Source organism: Scyliorhinus canicula, chromosome 10 (genome assembly GCF_902713615.1).
Source record: "Scyliorhinus canicula chromosome 10, sScyCan1.1, whole genome shotgun sequence".
NCBI classification, from domain to species: Eukaryota; Metazoa; Chordata; class Chondrichthyes; order Carcharhiniformes; family Scyliorhinidae; genus Scyliorhinus; species Scyliorhinus canicula.
In genome coordinates this window covers 176,414,627-176,440,501 of record NC_052155.1, presented here as the reverse complement: position 1 = coordinate 176,440,501, position 25,875 = coordinate 176,414,627, and the positions used below count along the sequence as shown (strand labels likewise).

Below are 25,875 nucleotides of genomic sequence, written 5' to 3'. Positions count from 1 at the left end.
ACTACCCAACATGCCCCTTTTGGGTCCAATTTAATTGAAAGATGTGCGCAGTACAACTCGGCTTCCATCAGCCAAGAATCATGCAACATGGTTCATCATCACAGGGTTGTCAACCCTCCAGAACTATCCTGGCGATTCCAGGAATTCACCAGTGATCGAAGGGCACTGTTGCAAGCAATCCTGGAGAAAAATAACTGGGGTGCTAATAACATTGCATTCTTTAACAAAAAGACTTTGAATAATTTTGCTAATGAATTGTAAAATAAAATACAGATGGGGGTGTAAAAAGGCCTGATTGACCGAAGTTGAGGATTGATGATGCTGACCAGGATGTGGGAGATAATGAAATTCCACAAAACAGGTGCAACCAGAGTTCGAAACCTTACGTGTTAGGGTGCCCTGGAACTGCAACTATATGCTCTTTAGTGTTTAAAGGGTTAGGTGGGGTTACTGGATTAGGGGGATGGGGTGGAGGCATGGGTTTAAGTAGGTTGTTCCTTCCAAGGGCCGGTGCAGGTTCAATTGGCCGAATGGCCTCTTCCTGCACTGTAAATTCTATGTCAGAGGGTCCCATAGGTGTCCAGGGTGTAATATTAATGGACTCCATGGTCAGAAATCTGTGGTTTCCAATCTCACCCCAGGAGGTGAGCACAGAGATCAAAGCTTGTGCACTGAGGAGAGTGCTGCTCTGTCAGAAGTGTCCTCTTTCTCAAACAGTCCTTAAACCCAGGTCCTGTCTGTTCCCTCAGGTGGAGGCAAAATATCCCAATGACTACTTTGAAGAAGAGGAAGGGGGAAGAGGTCAACATATTTAAATAAAACAGATTATGTGGTCAATTGGCCATTTGTGACTGCGCTGTGCACAAATTCCTTCCAAAGGCAGCAAGTTACTTCAAAGCTGATTGACTGGTTGGAAAGCCCTTTGGGGAGTCCTGGGCTACATCAACGTAATTCTGTTTTTGGAGAGGGTTGGACCTTTTCTGAGCTCCAAACGCGGATTGCGTCTCCCCTCGTCTGACAACTCTTCCAGTTTCTATCCTAAAATCATGCGAAACGGTTCGGATTTTTTTTTTGGGGGGGGGGGGGGGCGGTCGGGTCGGGGTCGAAGTAAATGTCAGCTGCTTCCACCCTGGTCTTACTTCGGCCATTTGGAGGAGCCAGTTGCAATCCGGCAGCGGGGCAGAAACTGTCGGTTCCTTCCCTATTCCCAGGACGAGTGTGCCGGCCAGACCAACCGTCAGGGATTCAAATCTGCCGCCGCGGGTTCGGATAGTGGAACGTGGCCCGGATTCCCGCGCGCGCCCCCGGGTTTTTGGCTGCACCGTGTTAACCTCCAGCCCGGGGGGTGATAATGGCGAACCTGGGTGGGTTGTTCTTGATGCCAAAACTGCACAGTCCATCCACCTGCAAATCGCCCCCCCCCCCCCCTCCCATTGCCACTAGCCCACGGCAGGTTCCGATTCAGAAACGTTTACAAAACAGAGCGTGTCCATTGAATAGTCAGGTGCAGTGCCAGCCTCTTCAGGAAGGAGCAGTGCTCAGAAAGCTAGTGTTTGAAACAAACACGTTGGACTTTAACCTGGTGTTGTGTCAGACTTCTTACTGTGCTCACCCCGGTCCAACGCCGGCATCTCCACCTCAAACCTCTCCAGGGGTTGGGCTGGAGTCTCCAGGAATCGAAAGTCAATCTCCAGGTCGCTGCTCTATCCAACCCTGGAGAAAGATCTTGGGGCGATCAATAAAAAGGAGGGGGGGGGGGGGGGGGGAGGGCTGTTTGGCTGACAGACAAGCGTCATCCAATTGGGTTAATTAGTCTTTTTGCTTCTCAATTGGCGGAGGGAGGCAGTGCGGCACGAGGATGGATGTGATGGCCGACTGATGGCTGAGGCGAGTCACCTGATGAAGGAGCTGCTCTCCGAAAGCTCACGATTCCAGATAAACCTGTTGGACTTTAACCTGGTGTTGTAATACTTCTTACTGTGCCCACCCCAGTCCAGCGGCGGCATAATTTTAAGATAGTGATGAATGGGGTATGTAGGGCAAATCAATCTCCCAATTCCTTTAATGGGAAATGTGCTGGCGTGAGATCAGGACAACTTTGAAACTTAGTGTATGCCAACCTAGAATATTAGCCACTAGCAATGATGCCTCAGTTTTGTTCACAACTCAAATTCAGTCCTAATTATCGACCTATGATATGCAATTGCAGTAGGCTGCAGATTTTTTTTTACAAAACCTAAACTGCATATAGGCTAGATATCATTTCTAGCGGAAGGCTATATGCACAGATGCCACAGCCTATCTGATGTTACCTCCAGCCTGCTATTGCCAACTGGACATCTACTCCACCATCTGTAAAATTGAGCCCATATCTTAACTTGTATCAGTTACCCATCAATACTCTCTCTTCATGCTAAGTTACATTGGTTCCTGGTCCAGCATCACTTCAGATTTAAGCCTCGCATACTTGTGTACAAACCCCTCCAATGCCTCCCCCTCGCTATCTCTGTAATCTCCAACAACCCTTGAGAATTATTCCTTCCCCTCATCCTGGATTCTTGCACGTCCTTGATTTCCTTCACATCCTCAACTCCTGCGCTCCCATGCTCAACTGGAAACCGTACCTTCAGCTGTAGGTCCGAAGTTCTGGAATTCCCTGCCTAAACCTCTCCATTTCTCTTTCCTCACTTAAAACGTTTCTTAAAACTTACCTATTTGACCAAACTTTTAGTTTGGCTCTGTGTCAATTACTTTCTAATAAATCCCACGTGAAGCTCCTTGGGACATTTTACAATTTAACGGCGCTTTTTCAGTGCAAGATTATATAGGTCCTTCGCAGGAGCAATAACGAACAGGCGTTTTGCTTGTTTGATCAATTCAGTCAATACAAAGCGTAAATTAAGATCTGATATAGTGTCATTCTGCTACTTCTTGGGAGATACGGCAGATTTTAAATTTTTAAAAATTACTTTATCAGATTTACAAAGCTAAAGCTCAGAGTGGAAGGGGCACATCCCTAATCCAGCTCCTTGCCAGCTCCAAAACCAATTCAAATTGAATTCAATTCATGGTCCCTGCAAGAGAGACATACCAATCGGTACCCAAAAACCTTACAAAAGCATTTCTGTTTATCATTCTAATACACAACCAAACTTACCCAGGTATCAGAGTAAACATTGAAAACATGGAGAAATAGGGCTCGCTTATGGAGATTTCTAAATTAGAATCAATGGTGAGGCCCAAATATTTAAGGAATAAAGAGGATAAAAGACCCAGGTGTGTAGTATGTTCGCAACAATTCCACTAAAGCTTCTAGAATCTAATTTCATGTGAATTTTTTAACCGATACGCCATCTGCCTCTCAGGTGGGTATTTCAGGATCACATTTAAGAAATTCTTGCAGATTTCCGGCCATTATCTCACTGCTCTTTGTGGGAACTTGCTGTACACATTGGCTGCTGCAAAACCTGCACACTAAATGACTGCCATTCAAAACTATTTCATTTGCTGTACAAAGCCATAGAACGACCTGAGCAAATTCATTCTTTTGTCTGATAACACTCTGATGAATCGTTATGCATTTTGACTGCGTTAAAGACAAGTTGTCAAGAAAGTCCCTTTTTTAAAATCTCTGAGGCTACTCTGGTCCACTTACATGTCTACCCGAGCTTCCCTTTGAGGTTGCAACCAAATCCATCTGAGTAACCCTTTGATGGGATTTGTTTGTAGGGATTAATGTCTTTTGAAAGGGTTATAAATACCTCACTGGAACCTTCAGGTATTTCCAGGGGGGTGGGCAACAAAAACATTCTTTTGGAGACTGAACAATGTCACGACAATTGAATGCATCACAAATCACCAGTAGGCACTTACTCGTCTCAGTGACTGCATACTGGCCATATATTCTGAGACTGTCCCCAGTTTACATTGCTAAATCTGTTTGGTTTATCCGGGAGATCCGGGTCTATTTTTTTTAATGGTTGATACATTGATTAGCCTGGAACATGGGCACCGGAATTAAACAACTCCAGTATAAAAACCGATTTGCAGCTAACATTAAATGCTCGGAGTCCATGGCGCTTCGGTCCTCCGCATTCCCATCACACCTTGCGGCGCTGGCGGCTCAAGGCCCTCCGCCTTCCCGTCAGCCTCACCGGCGTGCGGGCCTCCGCCATCCCATGATCCCTCTCGGCCTCGGCAGTCCTCCGCCGGCCCATGGTGCCCGGCAAGGGAAGGTGACGGGAAAGGACGGATTGAAGGATGGCAGCTTACTTGACGCACCAGCAGAAAGTACTTCGACTTTACAAAAGGGCCTTGCGGCACTTGGAATCCTGGTGCATATTCAGGTTCGTCCTTTATCCCACTTGAGTCAATGCAATAAACGAGGGTTCAGAGTTGGGGAAAGTGGTGGTGTTGGAGGTGGATTCACAGAGGTCCAGGGGGGGTTGGTCGATTCACACAAGGTTCTCGGCTGAAATGCATGGAGGAGGTGTTTTGTTTTAGGATATTTAATTGCTCTCATGCAAAACGACAGAATGCACAAATGCTTGTAAATCAGAACATTGTGCGTTTACATGTTTGTTCATAACATTACAACTGTCAGTAGAAAAATACTGCGGATGCTGAAAATCTGAAATAAAATTGTCTCCAAACACTCAGCAGGTCAGGCAGCATCTGTGAGGAGAAAGACCGGGGGGGGAATGAAAAAATGAAAATTGCTTATTGTCACGAGTAGGCTTCAATGAAGTTACTGTGAAAAGCCCCTAGTCACCACATTCCGGTGCCTGTCCGGGGAGGCTGGTACGGGAATCGAACCGTGCTGCTGGCCTGCTTGGTCTGCTTTAAAAGCCAGTGATTTAGCCTGGTGGGCTAAACCAGCCCCTGTGGGAATGTGGGAGTGGGACTGTTCTGATGAAGTAGTCCACCTGAAATGTTAACATAGTTTATTTGACCTCTTTGTGTAAGTTGCATGGTTGCTGCTTTGGTTCCGGCTGCCATACTTCAGAACAATAGACTCTGCAGTGCAGAAGGAGGCTGTTCAGCCTTTCGAGTCTACACCAACCCTCTCAAACAGCAGCTTACCAAGGCCCACTTCCCCGCCCTATACCTGTAACTCCACCTAACCTACACATCTTTGAACTGTGGGAGAAAACTGAAGCACGTGGAGAAAATCCAAAATCACCCAAGGCTGGAATTGAATCCAGGTCCCTTGCGTTGTGAGGCAGCAGTCCATTGTGCCTTGTTTTGTTTTAAAACTTTAACATAAATTTGAAATTACTAAACATTTTCCTGACTTCACAGTTCCAGAACCAAACCGCAATTAAGTTCTAGCTTGAAACTGAATTACTTTCACTGCTTACAATTAGTATTTGAAGCCATTAAACATCAGAAATTCACTTAAGCAGAATATATATTGTCCATGAACTCTCCTTAGATTATCTGATTTATTGCAAGGAAAACCCTCTTCCAGTGTCTGCGTGGGTTTCCTCCCACAAATCCCGAAAAACGTGCTGTTAGGTGAGTTGGACATTCCAAATTCTCCCTCAGTGTACCCGAACAGGCGTCGGAGTGTGGCGACTAGGAGATTTGCACTAACTGCATTGCGGTGTTAATGTATGCCTACTTGTGACAATAAAGATTATCAAAAAGACAACTTTTAAACTATTAAGAACTAATGAGCTGAAAAGTATTAAATCAAAAATAAAATCAACATACTGGAATAAATACACAGGTTGATAACTGATAAAGATGAACACCAGTATAGCTGATCAATGTTCCACTAATGAGGAACAAAAAATTGATTTATTATATTTTATATTTGTTCTTGGGCTGCTGGATTCTTAGGCACGCCCCATTCTGTCTGAGGAGGTGATCGCATGCTGCTGATTTGAACCACTGAAATTCTTGTGGTATGATATTTGGTAGGCAATTCCACAATTTTTACTCCAGATTGTGTGTGACTTAGAGATGAATGTGGGAACAAAATTACCTTCAAAATGTCACTCTAGAGGTTGCAATAATTTATGATGACTTGCTGCAGTGTATCCTGTACCTGACACAACTACAGCCACATTGTGCTGCTGATGAAGGAACTAAATAATGAGTCTAGTGGTAGAGGTGCCAGTGATGTAGATTGTTCTGTCCTCAATTGTGCTATGCTTTCTTGACGACTAGGGTGGCATGGTAGCACAGTGGTTAGCACAGTTTCTTCACAGCACCAGGGACCTGGGTTCAATTCCTGGCTTGAGTCACTGTCCGTGAGGTGTCTGCAAATTTTCCCTGTGTCTGCATGGGTTTCCTCCCACAAGTCCCAAAAGATGTGCCGCTAGGTGAATTGGATATTCTGAAATCTCCCTCGGTGTACCTGAACATGCCGTAGTGTGGCGACTAGGGGATTTCACAGTAACTTCATCGCAATGTTATTGTAAGCCTACTTGTGACACTAATAAAGATTATATTATCGTTAATGCAATTCTATCCAGCCAAGCAAATGGCGAATGTAATGAGAGGAAGATATTAGGAACTTTGGTGCAGAAATGGGGTCCAAGATGTAGCAGGCAATTTGAGTGAAAAAGACTGCTAGCAGCAAAGTCAAAGAGATATACCCACAGTTACCCATTCAAAGTTAACCTCTGAATTAGTGAGAATACACAGGATGCCCCGATTCAGCCAGGATGATCCACTCAAGATCCATTGTCATTTGGGACTATATTGTTGACCAGCCATTATCCATCACAGAGCCTGATGACCTACATGTCCATCAGTGGCAGATTAGTTGCATATGAATGGTATAGCTGTGTTCTGTATAAACGGGAATGGGCAATCAAACAAGATGACGATAAAGGATTCAGGTCTGGCCACCTCAGGGGAAAACCTTTGTTTCAGGGGGTGGCTGGAGAGAGAGAGAGAGAGGAAGGAATGCTCCTTTTGAACAGTTACAGGAAAAGGCTGTGGAAAGACCAAATGTTGCCACCGACGCAGGCTTTGGAAAAGGGTTCTGATCAAATGTCCCTAACAGAAGAAATATGCTATGTTAAATGCATATCTTACCCGTGCCTGTTTGTGTAAGTGGAACAAGTCTGTTAAGTTTAAGAAACTGCTTGTAATCTGTTAGTTTTATAGCTGAAGTAAAAATTTAAATATAACCAAGTTATATAAAAAGTTACTTATAAAATAACCACGCCCTATTTCTTATATCATCACTCCTGGAACAAACTGATCTTTCCATGCTGCATTAAAAGTTAAAGCTGTGGCATATGGCCCAGTCTTTTAGCCACTGTTAAGAGTTGTCTAGGCATCCGTAACCTGAGTAATGCATTAACCCACAGCTACAGCTTTGTGGGTTGTGGAAAGACCTGATGAGGCACTCATTGCAGAGTCAAGACCTCTCCCCTGTTCTCATTTTATTGATCTGGCTTTTGAAGGCTGGATGGATAATTAGTCATTTTCTTGGAAATTGTCATTGCTTGATACTTGTGTGGCATGAATGTTACCTGCCATTTGTCAGCGTAAAACTAGAGATAAATGACAGAGGGCTACAGTTGGCCACTTCATTGTGAATGAAGCTAAACAATGTACAATTTTCAACAAATAGCCCACCCCCCTCCCCCCTCCCAAATTTGGAAGAAAGGTAATTGGTTGTGTTGGGTTAAAAAATGTTATTTCTGCAACGGTAACCCAGGGCTGCAAGATTGGCCTTCAATAGCCAACTTCTTTTGTGTCATATAGGATTCGAGCCAAAGTGTTCTCAATGTTCATTGATCCCATTTTGTGAGGTCGTCTTATGTCATAGTAATTGAATGCTACAAGAATTATTGTGGGAAGCTACTCTGGTTCTTGTACCTTCTGAATTCAACTGTTGAATACTTCAAATAATTTGTCATTACCATTGACATCCCACCGTACATGTCGAAACAATTTGCCAAAGTATAATGATCATAACCATCTAGCTTGCTTCACATTGCTGTAAGTGTTAGCAGTAGCTTATCCATTAATTCGTTTCATAATTTTCGGCATCTCCATAACTCCCCTGCTCTCGCGCTCTACATTCCTTCCTATAAGTGATCCCATGCGCTCAACCAAACTTATCCAACATTTTGCTGACGGTTTCACGCTACAGATCCTTCAGATCGCACGTCCTCAGACACTGTCACAATTTTGAACACCGTAAAATGGGTGAATCAATACATTTGATCTTCATGCCCCTGAAAGGACAGTGAACATTTTTTTTGAAGAATGTTTCTTCACATCTTTTTTAATTTTTCCGATTAATGGGCAATTTGGCATAGTGAATCCACTACCCTGCTCATCTTTGGGTTGTGGGGGAAGACATGTGGAGAATGTACAAACTCCACATGGACAGTAAAATTCTAGGATAGTGAGCAAAATGTCGCATGGGGTAGGATCGAGTTTGATATTGAGCAGTGATGCATACTGGCCTCTCGTAGGAGAAACACCATTTGAAGAAGAAATGTATTTGAACAATCATAATTCTATTTAAAATTAATCTTATAAAGCGACTTCAATCAATTTGAAGAAACACCACTCCAATTGCTTTTAAACATGGGTTTTGTTTATCCAGTAACTCTTTGTACTTGTGATATTCCATGATATTCCTTTGAGGAAAAATAACCTCTCTAAAATGCTACCATTTTAAAGATAATTTCGCAGTCAGAATACACTAAATGCAGAACATTTCAAAATCTAAGCTTTTTATTTTGGGAATGCCTCCTTCCTCGTTTTTCAAGTCCGCAGTGTTTTGTTTTCTGGTTTTATCAGGGTTAAGTACTTCTGACGGGGCTGCCCACAACTTACCGTTCCATTTTAAACATTAAAACCCCTCCTCTAGGTAGAACATTCAGCGAATCGACAGGTTTCGCCTCCATTTCTCTACCGGTATGTTTCTGCCCAGTTTGTTTGGATGAATGGGGGCTGCAGGGTGGATGGGTTAATGGACTCTGGCAGTGTGGTAAAGGAAGCAGTTCACGGTTTGGGGGGGTGGTAACCGATAAAGGAAGCCATTCTGTGCTGCTTGGTGGGTGGGTGGTGGTGGTGGTTGTAACAAGGAATGTAATAGTAGAGGACAGTAAAGTCGCCATAGTTGCAGATGACCATAGGCTGCTTTCCCTTTTGAGGGGGAGAGCTGACTGGTGGTGATTTAACCTGAGGATCACCACACCTCCGGCAAGGTTGAGAAGGTGGGGCCTTTATGAGTAACCTCAGCCGGTACAGGAATTGAACCCACGCTGTTGGCCTTGCTCTGCATCATGAACCACTTATCTAGCCAAGTGAACTAAACTGGCACCTTAAAGGATTGATACCGTTCTCTACAACAGAGTATGAGTCCTGATGGCTGCTTTTCCTGTCTGGTACAGGTGTTCAGGATTTCTGCTTAGAGCTGGAGAGGAACCTGCAGTGGGAGGGGGAGAATCCAATGACATAGGCAGGACAAGAAGGAGCTTCTGTGTAATCAATGTGGGGAACTGGGCACTAAATTAAATAGCAGAACCTCAAAGGTAACCATCTCTGGATTATTACCTGAGCTACCTGCAAATTGGCATATGACAATTCAGATTAGGGAGATGAATGCGTGGCTCAAAGACTGGTGTGAGAGACATGAGTTTTAGTTTGTTGGGCACTGGCACCATTACTGGGGAAAGTGAGATGATATACACCAGGGGTGGGCAAACTACGGCCCGCGGGCCGCATGCGGCCCGCCAAAGGTATTTCTGCGGCCCACCAAGTCATTAAAAAAAAAAAAAAAAAATTTTTATTAAAAAAAAAAAATTTTTTTTAAAAAAAAAAATTTTTTTTTTTAAAGGTTAATGGGTGGGGGGGCTGTTGGGTTACTTACTGGTATAGGGTGGATACGTTGACTTGAGTAGGGTGATCATTGCTTGGCACAACGTCGAGGGCCGAAGGGCCTGTTCTGTGCTGTACTGTTCTATGTTCTATATGAGGCGCCCAGAATCATAACCGGGTGACGTAATTATTTTACTTAATATACTATGCGGCCCTTTGTGAATTGTGAATTTCTGAATGCGGCCCTTGCACGGAAAAGTTTGCCCACCCCTGATATACACCGTCATGAACAGAATATTAAACTTTCTTGACTGTTGCATCAACGTAATTGGACCAGGACAGGCAGTTGGTGATGGTGACCCCCCCCCCCCCCCCCGGAACTTAAAGCTATCGACTGTCTCCACTTCGGAGCCATTGATGTGGAGGGGGTTAGGGGGTGCTACGCTTCTTGAAGTCGATGATCAGTTCCTTGGCTTTACCAACGTATAGCGAGAGGTTGTCTTCGATACACCATGCAACCAAGTGATTTATCTCCCTTCTGTAGTTTGATTCATCATTGTTTGAGATCTGGCCCACCACAGTTGTATCATCTGCAAACTTATAGATTGAATTGGAGTTAAATCTTGCCATATAGTCGTGTGTGTATAGGGAGTACAGTAGAGGACTGAGCACACATCCTTGCGGGGCCCCGGTGTTGAGGACTATTGTGGAGGAGGTGCTGTTACCTATCCTAGTCTGTTGGTGAGGAAGTCAGGATCCAGCTGCACAGGGAGGGGTCAATCCAAGATTGAGTTTGATTATTAGTCTTGTCGGGATGACAGTCTTGAAGGCGGTGCTGAAGTCTATGAACATGTTATTGCGAAGGGAATTGAAGACATGTAGGGATGTTATTCCTCAGTTATACAGAGTACGAGTGAGACCACATCTGGAGTACTGTGTACAGTATAAGTCACCTTATTTAAAGAAGGATGTAAATGCATTGGAAGCAGTTCAGAGAAGGTTTACCAGTCTAAATACCAGGAATGGGAGGGTTGTCATGTGAGTAAAAGTTGGACAGGCTAAACTTGTATGCGCTGGATAGAAGAGTAAGAGGTGATTTTATTGATGCATACAAGATCCTGTGGGATCTTGCCAGGTTGATGTGGAGAGGATGTTTCCTCTTGTGAGAGAATCTAGAATTAGGAGGCCACTGTTTAAAAATAAGGGGCTGGCTAATTAAAATGGAGATGAAGTAAAATGTTTTCCTGAGGGTCGTGAGACTGGAACTCTTCTTGAAAAGGTGGTGGAAGCAGAGTCCTTTAATATTTCTAAGGGTACATTCTTGGTAAGCACGGGGGTGATAGGTGTCGGAGGTAGGCAGATGCAGATTTGATGTTATTATCAGATCAGCCATGATCTTATCAAATGGTCTACATTTGTTTGTTTGCACATACTGGATGTTATCTGATGTGGAGTACAGAGCACTTCACCTTCTCTATCAAATGGCAGCAATAGTGTTGGGCACATTTCAGAAATATTACACGGGTTTCTGCTAAAAGCTTTTGGCATTAAGCTCAACTGTCTTCCCAAGAGTATTTATTCCTTCCAAAATTGTATTGCTGGTTTGTACGCAGAACATTGTTTACGTGAAAAATGAGACACATATTTGTTCAATGCTAATTATGACTTTAGTTCAAGGAGACAGTCACATTGTATGCATAACAGGCTGCTGGGCATTTTTAAACTGATGTTCAAGTCTGCAGAGAGAAAAGAAACAAACTCTTCACTAGTGGACCAAATTTATTTTTTCCCCCAAAATTATTTACTTTCTATATCACCTTTTAATATCCAGAGAGGCACAGTGGAATATTGGCGCTGAGCATTTTACCTTTCACCACTCGAGATCAAGGGCCTGTACTGTGCTGTACAGTTCTATGTTCTAAAGTATTTATGGTAACTGAAACAAGAAAACGGTCACAACAGTAATATTGGGATACACATACCACCATTTTAATTCATTAAGAGTGCAAAATTGTTGGAATGAATTGTGAAAATACAGATCCTGCATTAACACAACATACCACTGTTTGTGACACTTGCTTTTTTTTTCCTAATTAGGGACAAGTACCGTTTTTATGCCTGCATGCTGCGAGCAAGATTCGATGAGCATAAAGATGAAAAAGACATGATAAAGGCGACTAAGCTGCTGAAAGCTGGTGAGGAGGAATTCTGGTCAAAGCAGCACCCGCAGCCCTACATTTTCCCCGATGCACCAGGAGGCACGTCCTATGAGAGATATGATTGCTACAAGGTGTGAGGTGAAATCCTTACTATATAAAACTAATGCATTATAAACAGCCTCTTATGACGTAACTTATTAAGTGCTTTCTAAAAGCCAAATCAAACTATTTCTGGTTCCCTTCATTCACTATATGGCAAATTCTTAAAAATACAATCAAATTGGTAATGCGTGACCTTTTTCAGAGTCAGTGTTAAGTAACCCTGATATGGCTTTCTCTAAGTGATATATTCCATCCCTAATGATTCCCGTAGTCATATTACCCAAGTTACATTCATAGGTCCATAGTTATCCATGTCCGCCTTCATCTCCTTTTCAGAGAATAGAGCTACATGAGGCGCCTGGCAGAGCCTAGACTACAGTGAACTATTAATGATGCAGGCAAGGGGCTGCCATAGAATCGCCCTATCTCCTTAAAAAAAATTCTTGGTGGACAACACCCTAGCCAGCAGCCCTCGCTATTGTAAAGTTATTTATTATTTATAAACTGTGTGTCCATCTATTTTAAAACTTTTTACTGATAGCGCAATTTAGTTCCAGTTGCGTACCATATTTGAGTGAAGACGGAGACAAAGTACCAATTTAGTCTATCCACTAGACGTTGCGAGTCCTTTCAGCTCTCTTTGCACATCGCTCAACACCTCAATACCCTGAATCATTATAGCTGACAACGCTGTTCCTAGTCGACCACAATTACAAATAATTCTCCTTTCCCATTAACCCTTTGGCTGACCTGAGAGCTGTCTTAGTTATTTCTTAAACTTTTCTCTGAATTAAATCCTGCCCTCGACCTGCATCTGCAAATCCTCGGTTCCAGCAGGGATTGTTGGAGGATAATAAGTATATTTTTTATATCCATAATCTGGTGAAATTGGTTAACTCTAGCAATTCGACTGACTCATTGGCTGTGATTTTCTAACTTGGCAAAGACCTGGATTTTCCAATCTGCTTTCACTCTGCTGACCACACTGATCTTTCCAGGGCTTGGTACACATTCTCTGACTTTAAGCTACCTGGGAGATTTTAAAAAGGTAAGTTTGGAGAGAAGTCTGGATATATAGTCTTGGTTCCGAAGTCCGTAGGGTAACTTGATACAGGGTTATAAGCAAAATTTCAAAAGTTTTGGTTTAAACATAGTTGCTTTTGCACTTAGTTGTATCCTGCTTTGATGTATCTAATGAGTGACTTGCAGATTTCCCCCCTCTTCTGATAGACATCTGAATCCTATCTGGATTTTTGGCATCCGTCTGAGAAGGCAATGTATCCAGATTACTTTGCCAAGCGAGAGCAATGGAAGAACCTGCGTTTCCAGAGTTGGGAGAAAGAGGTGGGTACAAGCCCATTGTGGTGTTCGATATACTTATACATGTGTAATTTCTATATAAGAGAGACTTGTATTTCAATTTCATGATATTCCAAAGGATTTTACAACCAATTATGGGGAGGCAGTGGTATTGTCACTGGACTAGTAACACAGAGACTCAGTCATGCTCGGAGGACCTGGGTTCAAATGGTGCCATGGCAACATGGTAAATGATGACCATGAAACCATTGTTGTAAAAAAACCATCTGGTTCACTAATGTCCTTTTCGGGAAGGAAATCTGTTATTGTTACCTGGTCTAGCCTACATGTGACTCCAGATCCACAGCAATGTGGTTGACTTTTAAATGTCAAGATGGGCAATAAATGCTGGCCCAGCCAGCGACGCCCAAGTCCAATGAACAAATAAAACAAAATCAAGATACAGGGCACGATTCAGGGGTGCAGCCTCGCTGGGCCAGATCCAAGTGTGCATATCTAAGTTATCCATTAGGCTCATTTAAATTAAGCTCTCCCAATTCGTTCGGATTCACTGGCAAGCGAGGCCTCAACAGGGCGCAGTTTGGTACTGGCTCACAAAGTCGTGATGGCACCTCCGGGGGTGGGGGGGGGGGAGAGAAGTGGTCTCGCTGGGGAATTGAGGCCTCAGGTGGTCAGCCACTGGGCAGGGTGGTGCCTGGGTGGCACTTCCAGGCTGGCAGTACCATGTTGACTATGCCAGAGGTTGGGCAGGTTCTTGCCCATGTGAGGTAAAGGAGGGGATTGTTCGAGGACCCCAGAAGAAGTAAGTTGGGTGAAGTGGGGATTTCCGAGGCCGGGTTGGGTGCGCAAGAGAATGTTTGAAAGATCGGGGGGCTGCCTTTTATAAATGGTTTTTGCACTGAGTGCTGAATCTGGGTGCATTTGTTTGGTGACTGAGGGATGTTAATGAATGAAACTGGCTTATTGTCACAAGTCGGCTTCAAATGAAGTTACTGTGAAAAGTCCCTAGTCGCCAAATAAGGGTTCAGGTTTATCTAAAGTCTAATTTCTTTTATTTAGTTAATTAACTTAAAAGTTGCTGTTTGGTTTAGAAGGTGAATTTAGCTGTAACCCCAGGGTTCTACTTTCAGCTGGAGCTTGTTAATTAGTTAATTGAATTAGGCCAGTTTTCAGAGGCTGGAGTCACAGTATAAAAGTGAGCCAGCTACACTGCAGACTTTGTTTGCATCGAGTGCTGAATTTGGGTGCATTTGAGTGCTATAGTGAGTTTGGTGATTATGGGAGTTGGGTAAGGAGGGAGCAAGGTGCTCCTTTCATTTCCTCAGAGCGAGAAGGGAGCCGGGAGTGCGGCTGACTGGGAGCAGAGTTGGAGGGCGGAGTTCCAGTTGGTCCACAGGGCAGCTACATTCTGTAAGATCAGAGGGGATGGAGGCAAGGGCAGTTGCATGTTCCTCCTATAAGATGTGGGTGGTGAGGGAGTCCCCGACTACACCTGCGGGAAGTGCACCCAACTCCAGCTCCTCAGAGACCGTGTTAGGGAACTGGAGCTGGATGAACTTCGGATCATCCAGGAGGCAGAGGGGGTGATAAAGACTTACAGAAAGGTAGCCACACCCAAGGTACATGACAAGAGTAGCTGGGCAGACAGTGCAGGGAATCCCTCGTAGTTGTTCCCCTTCAAAACAAGTATACCGTTTTGGATGCTGATTTTTTGGTGGTGGTGGTGGGGGGGGGGGGGGGGGGGCGCCCCTACCGGGGGAAGGCCCTAGCGGCCAGGTCTCTGGCTCAGAAGGGAAGAGGGGAGAATAGAAAAGCAGTAGTGATAGGAGACTTACTCGATGGTTAGGGGAATGGTAGGAGATTCTGGGGTCGCGAGCGAGACTCCCAGAAGGTCTGTTGCCTCCCGGGTGCCAGGGATGTCTTGGATCGAGTCTACAGGATCCTTAAGGGGGAGGGGGAGCAACAAGGAGTTGTGGTACACACAGGCACCAACGACATAGCTAAGAAAAGGGATGAGGATCTAAAAAGTGATTTTAAGGAGTTAGGTTGGAAGCAAAAGAGCAGGACAAGCAGAGTAGTGATCTTAGGATTGCTACTGGTGCCACGTGCAAGTGAGGCAAGGAACAGAGAGCGAGTGCAGCTGAACACGTAGCTACAGGGCTGGTGCAGGAGGGAACCCTTCAGATACGTTGATCACTGGGATATCCTCTGGGAAAGGTGGGACCTGTACATGAAGGACGGATTGCAGCTAAACTGGAGGGGCACCAATATTGTCCGTGGGAGGTTTGCTAGAGCTCTTCAGGAGGGTTTAAACTAGTTTGGAAGGGAAATGGGAACCAGAGCTATGGATCAGAGGATAGGTAGCTGTTGAACAGACAGAAATAGTATGCAGCAGGTCTGAGAGGAAGGATAGACAGTTGATAGGGCAAAGTTGCACTCAGTGGAATGGGTTAAAGTGTGTCTGTTTCAATGCAAGGAGTGTCAGAAATAAGGGAGATGAATTTAGAGCTTGGATCAGTACTTGGAACTACGGTTGCGGTCATTACGGAGACATGGATTTCACAGGGGCAGGTATGGTTGTTAGATGTTCTGGGGTTTAGATGTTTTAAGAAGAATAGGGAGGGAGGTAAAACAGGAGAGGGAGTGGCACTGTTAATTAGGGAGTGTATCACAGCTGTAGAAAAGGAGATTGTCAAGGAGGGTTTGTCTATAGAGTCAGTATGGGTGGAAGTCAGAAACAAGAAAGGAGCAGTCACTTTATTGGGAGTTTTCTATAGACACCCCCAATAGCAGCAGAGAGATAGAGGAACAGATTGGGTGGCAGATCTTGGAAAAGTGCAGAAGTAACAGTTGTTGTCATGGGTGACTTCAACCTCCCTAATATTGACTGGAACCTCTTTGGTGCAAATGGTTTGGATGGAGCAGATTTTGTCAGGTGTGTACAGGAAAGATTCCTGACTCGTATGTAGATAGGCCAACTAGGGGGGAGGCCATATTGAACTTGGTGCTTGGCAACGAACCAGGCCAGGTGTCAGATGTCTCGGTGGGAGAGCATTTCGGTGACAGTTACCTCAACTCCTTTACCTTTACCAGTCATGGAGAGGGATAGGAACACACAGCATGGGAAGGTATTTAATTGGGGAAGGGAAAATTATACTGCTATTAGACAGGAGCTGGGGAGTATAAAGTGGGAACAATTGTTCTTGGGGAAATGCACAACAGTAATGTGGGGATTGTTTAAGGAGCACTTTCTGCGAGTGCTGAATAGTTTTGTCCCACTGAGACGAGGAAGGAATGATAAGATGAAGAAGCCTTGGATGACGAGAAATTGAGTTTCTAGTTAAGAGGAAGAAGGAAGCTTATGTAAGGTTGAGGAAGCAAGGATCTGACTTGGCTCTAGAGGGTTACAAGGTAGCCAGGAAGGAACTCAAAAATGGACTGAGGAGAGCTAGAAGGGGACATGAAAAAGCCCTGGCAGGTAGGATTAGGGAAACCCCAAGGCGTTCTACACTTGTGTGGGAAATAAGAGGATGATCAGAGTGAGAGTAGGGCTGATCAGGGATAGTGGAGGGAAATTGTGCTTAAGGTCTGAGAAGCTGGGGAGGCCCTAAATGAGTACTTTGCTTCACTAATCATTAGAGAGGGGGACCTTGTTGCCCATGAGAACAGTGTGAACCAGGTTAATAGACTCAAACAGGTTGATATTAAGGAGGAGGATGTGTTGGAAATTTTGAGAAGCATCAGGATAGATAAGTCCCCTGGGCCTGACGGGATATACCCAAGGTTACTACGGGAAGCGAGGGAGGAGATTGCTGCGCCGTTGGCGATGATCCTTGCGTCCTCACTCTCCACTGGAGTAGTACCGGATGACTGGAGGGAGGCGAATGTTGTTCCCCTGTTCAAGAAAGGGAATAGGGAAATCCCTGGGAATTACAGACCCATACGTCGGGTGAGCAAAATATTGGAAAGGATTTTGAGAGATAGGATATATGATTATTTAGAAAAACATAGTTGATTAAAGATAGCATGGCTTTGTGAGGGGCAGGTCATGCCTCACAAGCTTCATTGAATTCTTTGAGGATGTGACGAGACACATTGGTGAAGGTCGGGCAGTGGATGTGTATATGGATTTCAGCAAGGCACTTGACAAGGTTCCCCATGGTAGGCTCATTCAGAAAGTTAGGGGGCATGGGATACAGGGAAATTTGGCTGTCTGGATACAGAATTTTCTGGTCGAAAGAAGACAGTGAGTGGTAGTGGATGGAAAGTATTCCGCTTGGAGGTCGGTGACCAGTGGTGTCCTGCAAGGATCTGTTCTGGGGCCTCTGCTCTTTGTGGTTTTTAGAAATGACTTGGATGAGGAAGTGGAAGGGTGGGTTAGTAAGTTTGCCGATGACCAAGGTTGGGGGGAGTTGTAGATAGTGTTGAGGGTTGTTGCAGGTTACAACAGGACATTGACAGGATGCAGAACTTGGCTTAAAGTGGCAGATGGAGTTAAACCTAGATAAATGTGAAGTAATTCATTTTGGAAGGTCGAACGGGAATGCTGAGTACAGGGTTAAAGGCAGGATTCTTGGAAGTGTGGAGTAACAGAGGGATCTTGGGGTCCACATACATAGATCCCTCAAAGTTGCCACCCAGGTTGATAGGGTTGTTAAGGCGTATGGTGTGTTGGCTTTCATTAACAGGGGGATTGAGTTTAAGAGCCGTGAGGTTTTGCTGCAGCTTTATAAAACCGTGGTTAAACCACACTTGGAATATTGTGTCCAGTTCTGGTTGCCTCATTATAGGGAGGATGTGGATGCTTTGGAGAGGGTACAGAGGAGATTTACCAGGATACTGCCTGGATTGGAAGGCATATCTTATGAAGAAAGGTTGAGGGAGCTAGGGCTTTTCTCACTGGATCGAAGAAGGCAGATAGGTGACTTGATAGAGGTGTACAAGGTGATGAGAGGCGTGGATAGCCAGAGTATTCTCCCCAGGGTGGAAATGGCTGTCACGGGGGGGACTTAATTTTAAGGTGATTGGAGGAAGGTAATGGGGAGATGTTAGAGGTAGGTTCTTTACACAGAGTGGTGGGTGTGTGGAATGCACTGCCAGCAGAGGTGGTGGAGTCAGGGTCATTAGGGACATTTAAGCGACTCTTGGACAGGCACATGGACAGCAGTAAATTGAAGGGGTTCAGGTTAGGTTGATCTTAAATTAGGATAAATAGTCGGCACAACATTGTGAACTGAAGGGCCTGTGCTGTGCTGTTCTATGCTCTATGTAGTCCTCCTGCACGGAAATTACTTAGTGACCTCGACGGGGAGTTCCTTGCTGAGGCCCAAAAAAACTACAGTTCTATTGAATAGTGGGGTTGGAGAAACATCCCTCTCAACGTGCCATTCAGCACATTGTAACATCTACAGTCAGTGTTGTGAGGTCGGGAAATGAAGAAGCCCATTTGCCACAATTTTCCACCCCTCTCTCCATCTTGCCTCCCTATCACTGCATGAGTGGTCAGAAATTTAATTTGCACTGACGACCACTGTCCTCAAAGGGTCAGTGTTGCAATAAATGTCAACCGTAGGCACACTAAGCCAGGTGATAAGCAGATGGAGCAATTTGTGTTTAAAGGTCTGGAGTAAATTGATTTACACATTTGAGCAAAAATGCAACTATAATCTCTGGTCAAAAAAAAAATGTCAGTCGTTCTTTACAGCCAGTGTAGGGTTCTAATTTTAAAAGTATGGATTTAGACCCAACTTGGAAGTCAAATCATTACAAACAAGCTAAAACTGCATTTAGTATTGGCTTGATCCTGATATTGTATAGAAGGAAGAGAAGGCTACCTACATTGTAACATTTTATTTTCTTCCCCTCTATAGGTGAAGCAATTGAAAGAGGAAGTGACTGATAATCCTCAGAATGAGGCTCTGCCCCCTGCTCGGAAGGAGGGTGACCGTCCTCCACTGTGGTGGAACATTGTCACAAGACCCCGTGAACGCCCAGCATAAGAAGCAGAACAGATAGCAGATAGAAAAAGATGGTCCCAGTGTTGTCAACAGTAGATGATATATCCAGAGAGCTGATGCCTACACGGCTTTGAAATGTTTGTATACTTAATGAAGTCTAATAAACTGAGAATAAATGTTTGTCTTTTTTTATGATGAAGGATGTTCTCCACGATCTATTCACTCTTCCATTTCTGGCCTCTTGTACGTTCCCACTTTTCATCACTCCACCAACGGTGGTTGTGCCTTCATTCCAGCCCTGAAATTCCATCCCAAAACCTACTTCTTTATCCAAATCGCCAGTTCCCTCCCTGTCCCAAAATCTTCCCATGTGGTTCAGCATCAGCCTTGTCCAACAGTGCTTGTTGTGAAGGCCCCTGGGATATCTCACTACTACAAAATGTCTTGCTTTAGGTAAAAATTTGATTAATTCCTGGATTAAGTTGCTGACTTTAAATATTTCTAAGAGTATGTCCTACACTCGTGAGTTAGCAGCAAATTACTGTGTATGCTGGAATCTGAAACAAAAAAAGAAAATGCTGGACAATCACAGCAGGTTTGATGCATCTGTGGAGAGAGAGAGGGGAGCTAATGTTTTGAATCATATTTAGATGTTAGTTTCTAATTTTCTAGCAGTGTGTAATGTGTTCACTATCCACAAGGGGAAGTTCAGATATGAAGCTACATTTTTATAAACCAGAATTACAATTCATAATTTAATGGAGTGGATTTTCCTTTCTAAGCTGTTATAGTCCATAAATATTTGGGTAGATAATGCACTCTATATTCTGGTAGAATATTGCTTAGAGGCACCAACTCACATTATCTGGAACAAGATTGTGTTCTCTTGCACAAACCAAAGATCTCTACAGCACAGATAGAGCACTATTTAGTCCATTATGTGGGTGCTGGCTCTGCAAGTGTAATCAAAACTACATCACATTCTGCTTTAAGTTTACAATTATCTAATTTTAAAGTGGATGCAGAAAGACATGGCGGGGTGTTTCCATGCACGAAGGTCACAGGACACATTGAAAAAGTCCTTAAAAAGCACATGGGATGCTGAGCTATCAAATCTGATCAGTACAAGGGCAAGGAAGTTATGCTAAACCATTATAAATAACTAGTTTGGCCTCATTCAATTATGAACCCCACACTGCCATAGGAAGGGCATCAAAGCCTTAGTGTAGAAGTGATTCATTTTGGAAATTTTTCTGATTCCATGGATGTACTTCAAGATAAAAGATTCTGCAAATACTGGAATCTGAAACAAAAAATGCTGGAGAATCAACAGGTCTGATAGCATCTGGATAAACAGCTGGTGTTTCCATGACTCCTTCCAATATCTCGTGTCTCTCCTGGCAAGTAGGAACATAGGAATTAGGAGCAGAAGCAGGCAATTCAGCCCTTCGAGCCTTCAATCTGATCATGGCTGATTTCTTCCTGGTCTCAAATTATCTCACCTGTTCCCCATATCCCTTGAAACCATTTTTTAAAAGCAGAAATTATCTTCTTGAAACCATTTAATGACAACATCCTATACAATTGCAACAACACTTCTCGACTTATGCTCCAGGCCCTTTGAAATAAATGGCAACATTCCATTTGCCTTTTTATTTACATGCTGTACCTGCGTACCAACTTTGTGATTCATGAACAAAGACACCCAGATCCCTCTGCTTGGATGCAATTTGAATTTGCTTTCCATAATTTACCTTTTTATTATTTTGGCCAAAATGGACAACCTCACACTTATCTACATTAAACTCCATCTGCCAAATTTTGGCCCAATCTCTTAACTTATCTATATCCATCTAATTTTTAAAATCTTATCTTCACTGCCCGTTTTCCCACCTATTTTAGTATTATCTGCAAATTTTGCAATGTTACACTCTGCCTCTGCTTGCAGATCATTTATATAGATTGTAAATAGTTGAGCTCTGAGGACTGACCCCTGCGGCACCCCACTAGTTACAGTTTGACAGCCAGAGAAGGACTCATTTATCCCAACCCTTTGCTGTCAGTCAGCCAATCCTCAATCCAGTCAAGTGCGCCAGGGCCCTCCAGCCCCACAGGATACCAACCAGGGGCATCAAAGGCCACGGTAAGCAACTGGCTGCCTCCACCTCACCTCTGATGTGCCTCCTGGGGATACACCTACACGTAATGGTTGATCAAGGAAGGCAAAGCACATCAAGGATCGCTGAGGACACTGGGTGGGCGGGGGAGTTGTACACATGTATGAGGAACATTAAAATATCCTCACCACAATCAATGACGGCTCTGGCCCTTTGTTCCACGATGTGGCTAACCACCAATCTCATGTTCCATCTCTCCCAGACATGTCTCACACCCCCCCAGCCCTCCCACCTGAGACACCCAGCTGCAGAAGACACGTGCCCAGGGCTAGAGCCCATCCCCGGGGTGGTCAAAGGTGGCCAGTGTCTGTGGTGCTGGCTCAGTGTTCAAGCACAATGTCATGCATTGAGGTGTGATTGGGCTGCTAGGCAAAATCGCCACATGCTACATGGCCCTCCCACCCACAGGGATCCGCTTGGGATGTATGAAGTGCATACTTAACCATGATTGCCAATTCCCTATAACAGTCTTCAGCTGCAAGACCAGAGGCCTCTGTGGTCAGTGAGAGTTATGGGTGGTTGGTGGAGCAGTCAAGAGCTAGGGTTGCCCTGCCCTACCTTCATCAATCATCTGTCATTTCCTCGAAAAACTCAATCAAGTTAGTGAGACACTACCTCCCCTTCACAAAAACATGCTGCCTCTCACTAATAAATCCAAATGGGAGTAAATCCTGTCTCAAAGAATCATCTCCACTAATTTCTCCATCACTGACATAAAGCTCACTGGCTTGTAATTTCCTGGATTATCCTTGCTACCCTTCTTAAATAAAGGAACAACATTGGTTATTCTCGAACCTCACCAGTAAGGATACAAAGATTTCTGTCAAGGCCTAGCAATTTCCTCCTTAGTATTCTGGGGTAGATCCCATCAGGCCCTGGGGACTGATCTAACTTAATGTTTTTCAAGACTCCCAACACCTTTTTGATCTCAATGTGACCCAGACTACTGACACACACTTCCCCAGACTCAACATTCACCATGTCCTCTTTGGTGATACGTATGCAAAATCTCATTTAGTGCCATGCCCATTTCCTCTGGCTACGTGCATAGATTCCCTCCTCTGTCCTTGAGTTGGCCAACCCTTTCCCTGGCTACTCTCTTGCTCTTTGTATAAAAAGCCAAGATTCTCCTGACTCCTTGGTTATGTTCCTTCCTACTTTCCTTATATTCCTCACAGGCTTCGTCTGTTCCCAGCCTTCCAAATGCTTCCTTTTTCTTTTGGACTAGGCTCACAATATCCCTTGTTATCCAATGTTCCCAAAACTTGCCATACTTATTCTTCATCCTCACAGGAACATGCCGGTCCTGAATTCCTATCAACTGACATTTGAAAGCCTCCCATATGCCAGATGTTGATTTACACTCAAACTGCCCCCAATATAGATTCTTCAGCTCCTGCATAATATTGTTATGATTAGCTTTCCCCCAGTTTAGCACCTTCACTTGAGGACTAATCTTTATCCAACAGTACCTTAAAACTTACTGAATTATGGTCACTGATCCCAAAATGCTCCCCGACTGTAACTTTGATCATCTGGCTGGGCTCATTTCCCAATACCAGGTCCAGTACGGCCTCTTACCTTTTACCTATATTGTAATGTAACCGTACACTGTCAATAGAACACATGGTGCTGTTGACCACACTTACCTCATTGTGTTCCTCATGGTATATTATTTTCTGCAAGTATTCTTGGCCCTACAGGTTATTGCTGAGGTTTGATTTGGCTGTGATCGTCTGCCAGGCATACTATATTGCCACCTTGTGGCACAGTTGCCTTGCACTGTTTTCCTTGCACTCAGTGAAAATGCATGTTTCCATATCATGCCTCTTTGGTCTGCCACTTTTTTGGCTCTTTTACCCATTTCAGCAGGGTAGTAGGGGCAGCAGGGTAGCATGGTGGTTAGCATAAATGCTTCACAGCTCCAGGGTCCCAGGTTCGATTCCCGGCTGGGTCACTGTCTGTGTGGAGTCTGCACGTCCTCCCCGTGTGCGTGGGTTTCCTCCGGGTGCTCCGGTTTCCTCCCACAGTCCAAAGATGTGCGGGTTAGGTGGATTGGCCATGTTAAATTGCCCGTAGTGTCCTAAAAAAAGTAAGGTTAATGGGGGGGTTGTTGGGTTACGGGTATAGGGTGGATACGTGGGTTTGAGTAGGGTGATCATGGCTCGGCACAACATCGAGGGCCGAAGGGCCTGTTCTATAACTTAAAGAAAAGCATGAAATCATGCCACTTTACCATTATGAAATTAGAATTCCATTAGCTAATAAAGCTAATCCACAGCAGAATTAAGTTGTGCATTGTTGGAATGATCAGGTGGTTATTGTGTTGGCACTGATCACTGTTACAATTTTTAAAACCAAACTAGTCCATTTGTTAACCGAAGTTATACTGACAATTTTTTAAAACTAAGATTAGCAACGTCTCGTTTCATTTTTGCTTCAAAGGAAAGTGTTGGTATTTCCATGGAGCAAGTGAATTAACACACAGCGGCTTCCAGGTTTTACTTTCATAGTTGCACTTATTAAGTCAAGGAATGTTTGTATTGGAGAAGAGTATTTTCCCTTTTTCGGAGCAAGTGTTAGCATCAATTATTCTTGCCTCCAGTAATATAGTCAGATGCCGAGTAAAGCCCCCAACTACACTGTTTGTGCACCAGCTCTTTCCTAGGTCAACTATCCTTTTGCCCTACTAAGATTACACTGTTCGGCACAGTGGTGCACTGTGGTCCATGCCCATTACGAATGGGAATGAGCCTGGCCCAGCTCAGTTTACATTAGATTCTTACAGCAAGCAGATTGAAGTATTAGCTTTATCTGAACCCAGAGTTCAGCCATCCAAATTACTGCACCATCCAGTTATTCTCCTCCACATTTTTGTTCGTACTCAAAAGAAGCAATCACAGCAGCTCAAGTGGTTATACCTGAAATGTTTTCTTCTTAATATGTGGGAAGCCTCTCAATAGCACGCCAGATTTTCTTAAAAGATTCAAAGCCATTAATCATTTTCACTCAAACAGACGATGAATCTACTTACTGGTCTTAAGTCTATAAAGTTGGAGTAGGAGCATTGGACTCATGTTAGTGATGCCTTTCTACTGATCGGCGTTCTGCTGATTTTTCACCAAAGCACAGCAGAATGTGGAAATCCCCATGCAAATTCTACCCCATTGTGTTAACTCCACATCAAAGGAGTCCACTCACAGGTCAGAACATTGTAAGTGGACCGTGAGGTAATCGTAAAGTATGCCTTCCATGTACACACCGACCGTTTTATCTCAATTAACTATTATTCTGAAAAGAGACTGGAACATCAGTGAACATTTTACGGCCTGTTACCAGAGGAACTATCGCACTTGAATCCTTTTGTTCAAATGCAGAATTAAAAAGAATTCACCACCTCCCTCATTGCACTATTACCTCACTTTACACAAAACAACCAAATTCATTTGGAGTTGATTCCAAAACAAGAACTAGAGGTACAATAGCTCACTGATTTGTTATATCATCCACTTCACAATTCTACTTTTATAAAACCACAAATGTTTTTTGTAGCTATAGAAAACCTCCCGGATCGTTTTGGTTAATATGCTCTGTTGCCAGCATAGCATGTGGCAAGATATGGCCTATTGATATCTCATCTATTTTGAAAATATAGCATTCAATCTATTACACAATTGCAATTATATGTGCACACCATAGTTTTCAGCTTCATTATACTGATGATCAGAAATGTTGAATAGCATACATGACTCCTCAGACACTGAAGTAGTCCATGTCCTTATGCAGTCAGACCTGGAAAACATTCAGACTTGGACTGATAAGTGGCAAGTAATATTAATATCATACAAGTGGCAGGTAACAACTCCAACAAGAAAGAATCTAACCATCTCCCACGGACATTCAATAGCATTCTCTTTCTACTTCTACCTGAAGACGACTTGGTGATTAATGGCTAAACCACATTAGCTTTCTGTGATTTTTACTTTGGGTAGGAAGAAGAGGCAGGTTCAGAGTCTGCCTCAGCTGGAAACGGGATCAAATCCTGTGCTATTGGCACTAATACACATGCTAGCTATCTAGCCAAAGGAACCAATTGGCCCCCTAAATGGCATTACCGTCAATGAGGAGTTCAGCATCAAAATCTGGGAGTTACCACTGACCAGAAACTGAACTGATCCAGCCATATAAATACTGTGGTTACAAGAGCTCATCAGAAAGTATCTCACTTCCTGACTTCCCAAATCCTGTCCACTATCTACAATGAACAAGTCAGAAGTGTGGTTGAATACACTCCACTTGCCTGGATGAGTGTGGCTCTAACAATACTCAAGAAGCGAGGCACTATCCAGGACAAAGCAG

At 44.0% G+C, this 25,875-nt stretch overlaps 2 protein-coding genes across 3 annotated transcripts in view; one reads left to right on the top strand and one right to left on the bottom strand.

The window, feature by feature from the left end:
* Positions 1 to 4,058, bottom strand: part of LOC119972795 (transient receptor potential cation channel subfamily A member 1-like) — a 181,522-nt gene extending 177,464 nt beyond the window's left edge. Inside the window, exon 1 of one of the 2 annotated variants that reach the window (XM_038810203.1) lies at positions 3,874 to 4,058. In XM_038810203.1, coding sequence (XP_038666131.1) covers positions 3,874 to 3,900 — 27 coding nt within the window. In that variant the 5' untranslated portion in view covers positions 3,901 to 4,058. Of the gene's footprint in view, positions 1 to 1,139; positions 1,206 to 3,873 lie in introns of those variants that run through there. The other variant, XM_038810204.1, reaches the window with a different exon arrangement.
* Positions 4,059 to 4,121: 63 nt separating this feature from the next.
* LOC119972794 (NADH dehydrogenase [ubiquinone] 1 beta subcomplex subunit 9-like) lies at positions 4,122 to 19,519 on the top strand. Its single transcript, XM_038810202.1, has 4 exons — positions 4,122 to 4,346; positions 11,899 to 12,091; positions 13,293 to 13,406; positions 19,253 to 19,519. Exons 1-4 carry the CDS (start codon positions 4,261 to 4,263, stop codon positions 19,379 to 19,381), a joined length of 522 nt encoding a protein of 173 aa, XP_038666130.1. The 5' UTR covers positions 4,122 to 4,260; the 3' UTR covers positions 19,382 to 19,519.
* The last annotated feature ends 6,356 nt before the right edge of the window (positions 19,520 to 25,875 follow it).